The sequence below is a fragment of the Pundamilia nyererei genome, unplaced genomic scaffold (genome assembly GCF_000239375.1).
Source record: "Pundamilia nyererei isolate P.nyererei 1_Seehausen unplaced genomic scaffold, PunNye1.0 scaffold00077, whole genome shotgun sequence".
Lineage (NCBI taxonomy): Eukaryota > Metazoa > Chordata > Actinopteri > Cichliformes > Cichlidae > Pundamilia > Pundamilia nyererei.
This window is the reverse complement of record NW_005187478.1, coordinates 2,904,804-2,906,641: the sequence shown is the minus strand read 5'-3', so window position 1 is coordinate 2,906,641 and position 1,838 is coordinate 2,904,804. Positions and strand designations below refer to the sequence as shown.

The 1,838-nt window shown below is 37.1% G+C and overlaps 1 protein-coding gene across 1 annotated transcript in view; it reads left to right on the top strand.

The window, feature by feature from the left end:
• The window catches only part of LOC102210342 (kinesin-associated protein 3), a 22,573-nt gene extending 20,963 nt beyond the window's left edge, over positions 1-1,610 (top strand). The window contains exons 17-18 of the mRNA XM_005737596.1: positions 216-300; positions 481-1,610. Coding sequence (XP_005737653.1) covers positions 216-300; positions 481-583 — 188 coding nt within the window. The 3' untranslated portion in view covers positions 584-1,610. The remainder of the gene's footprint in view (positions 1-215; positions 301-480) is intronic.
• Positions 1,611-1,838: the final 228 nt, after the last annotated feature.

Sequence of the window (1,838 nt, the reverse complement as noted above, 5' to 3'; positions counted from 1 at the left end):
GAAGTGTACCTCTGGTGCAAATTACTGACCTCTGTCATCATTTTAGGTGGGGGAACTTGCACAATCGGTGGCTGACTAAATACTTTTTTGCCCCACTGTAACTACATAGCAGGGACTCAAAATAGGCTAGAACTTGAAATTTAGACTTTAGTCTGTTTACACTTTTTAAATTAAATGTATCTGCTGGTTTATTGTTGTGTTCTTCAATCTTTTAGATGGAATAACTCCAGGAGATGGCTCAGTCAGCCCAGACTTCTTCAGTGACCTGCAACCGCAGAATGGAGACTCGCACCATGCAGGGTGAGTTAACAGGAGACAGAAACATTCTAGCCATTCTACAGCTTACTGAATTTTAAATTCAGGCAATCAAAGCCTCCACCTCTTTTGCCACACTATAAAATCCCAGTCCAGTGTTTCACATTTTTATTTTTCATACTGTTAAATTGGCTTTTTTTTTTTTTTTGTAACTTTGTCTACCAGAGACATTGGCGATGTTTTCGACCAGACCAGCTCATCACCTGCACGACCAGCCACGGCCTATGGCTTCAGACCCGATGAGCAGCCCTTTTATCAGTACTCATAGACACTTTGAGTCTGCTTTGTTCACATTGTCTTTGTTTCATTCCTCTCCACCAAGTGCATATTCACACATTATCTACAACTCCACTCTCATTGTTTAATTTATTAAAGTGACAGCCCCTTGCAGTGTAGCATTTCATATGCCTCATCTTGACATGTTAAGAATAGTTGTAGTTATTCAGACAGTGCTTTCAAATGCTGAAATTAATAATACAGACCACACTAACACTGCAGATTGCATACAATTTTCACTTAGCTATTTCATCTATTTACAATCATCTCAAGCAGAACTAGTTACGTCTTTCTTTAAAATTTGCTTCTGTATGTTGGTAGGTTTTGCTTTTCTTTTTTTTTCTTATGTGATAATTAATATTTATACAAAAATATTCAGCGTCTTTATTGAACTGTTTGAGATCCTTCATTTTGGCTCCTCCAAAACCATGTCAACATGTGACATTTATTTAATGAGTTTACAGCATGTTTCTTTTATCTATGTCACTGTAAAATGGGAACATTGTTGTTACAGCCTAGGGTGCTTTCACACTGGCCAGCTAGTCTGGATCTCCACAAAAAGACTTCCTCCTTGTGTATTAGTCAAGGATAGATTTCAGTTCATGTTAAATGTTGCATAAGTAAATTTGTGACTGTTAAAAGGTCCAAGTTGATGTAGGAGCTGAATGCTGACCAACAGATAAAAGCCTGGTGCCTACATTACCTGCAGGGCAGTGTAGTTGCTGACAGTTTGTTCAAATCATTCTGTGATCCGCTGGTATAGCCTCAAGTCTGCAGCAGAGAGGAGAGCAGGCTATAGTCTGCTGAGCCGCATTGACATTTTTTTTAACTGTGAAATTCAGCTCCTTAAGTGAAATTCTATGTTAGCATTATTAGAAATTAGGAAACTGCAAAGGCTTTAAACACCTGTCCCCCCGCCCCCTTGTTTTTTTTTTTTTGTTGTTGTTGTTGTTGTTAGTGAAGTGCTGTCTGTTTCCATCTCTGTTACTACAAGCTGAAAAATAAAATTTTGTCATGTCTTTCATGATCTCATCTTATCTGAATCTTACACCCAAAGTTTTAATCTGATGTAAAATGTATAGAAGTCCATTACTGTATATAGTAACTATTAAGTCTAATATATCAGAATCAGAATACTTTATTGATCCCTGGGGGAAATTATTTTTTGTTACAGTGCTCCATTTTAAACCAACATTAAGACAAGACAGACAATACACTAACTAAGAATAGTACAATATATACATATA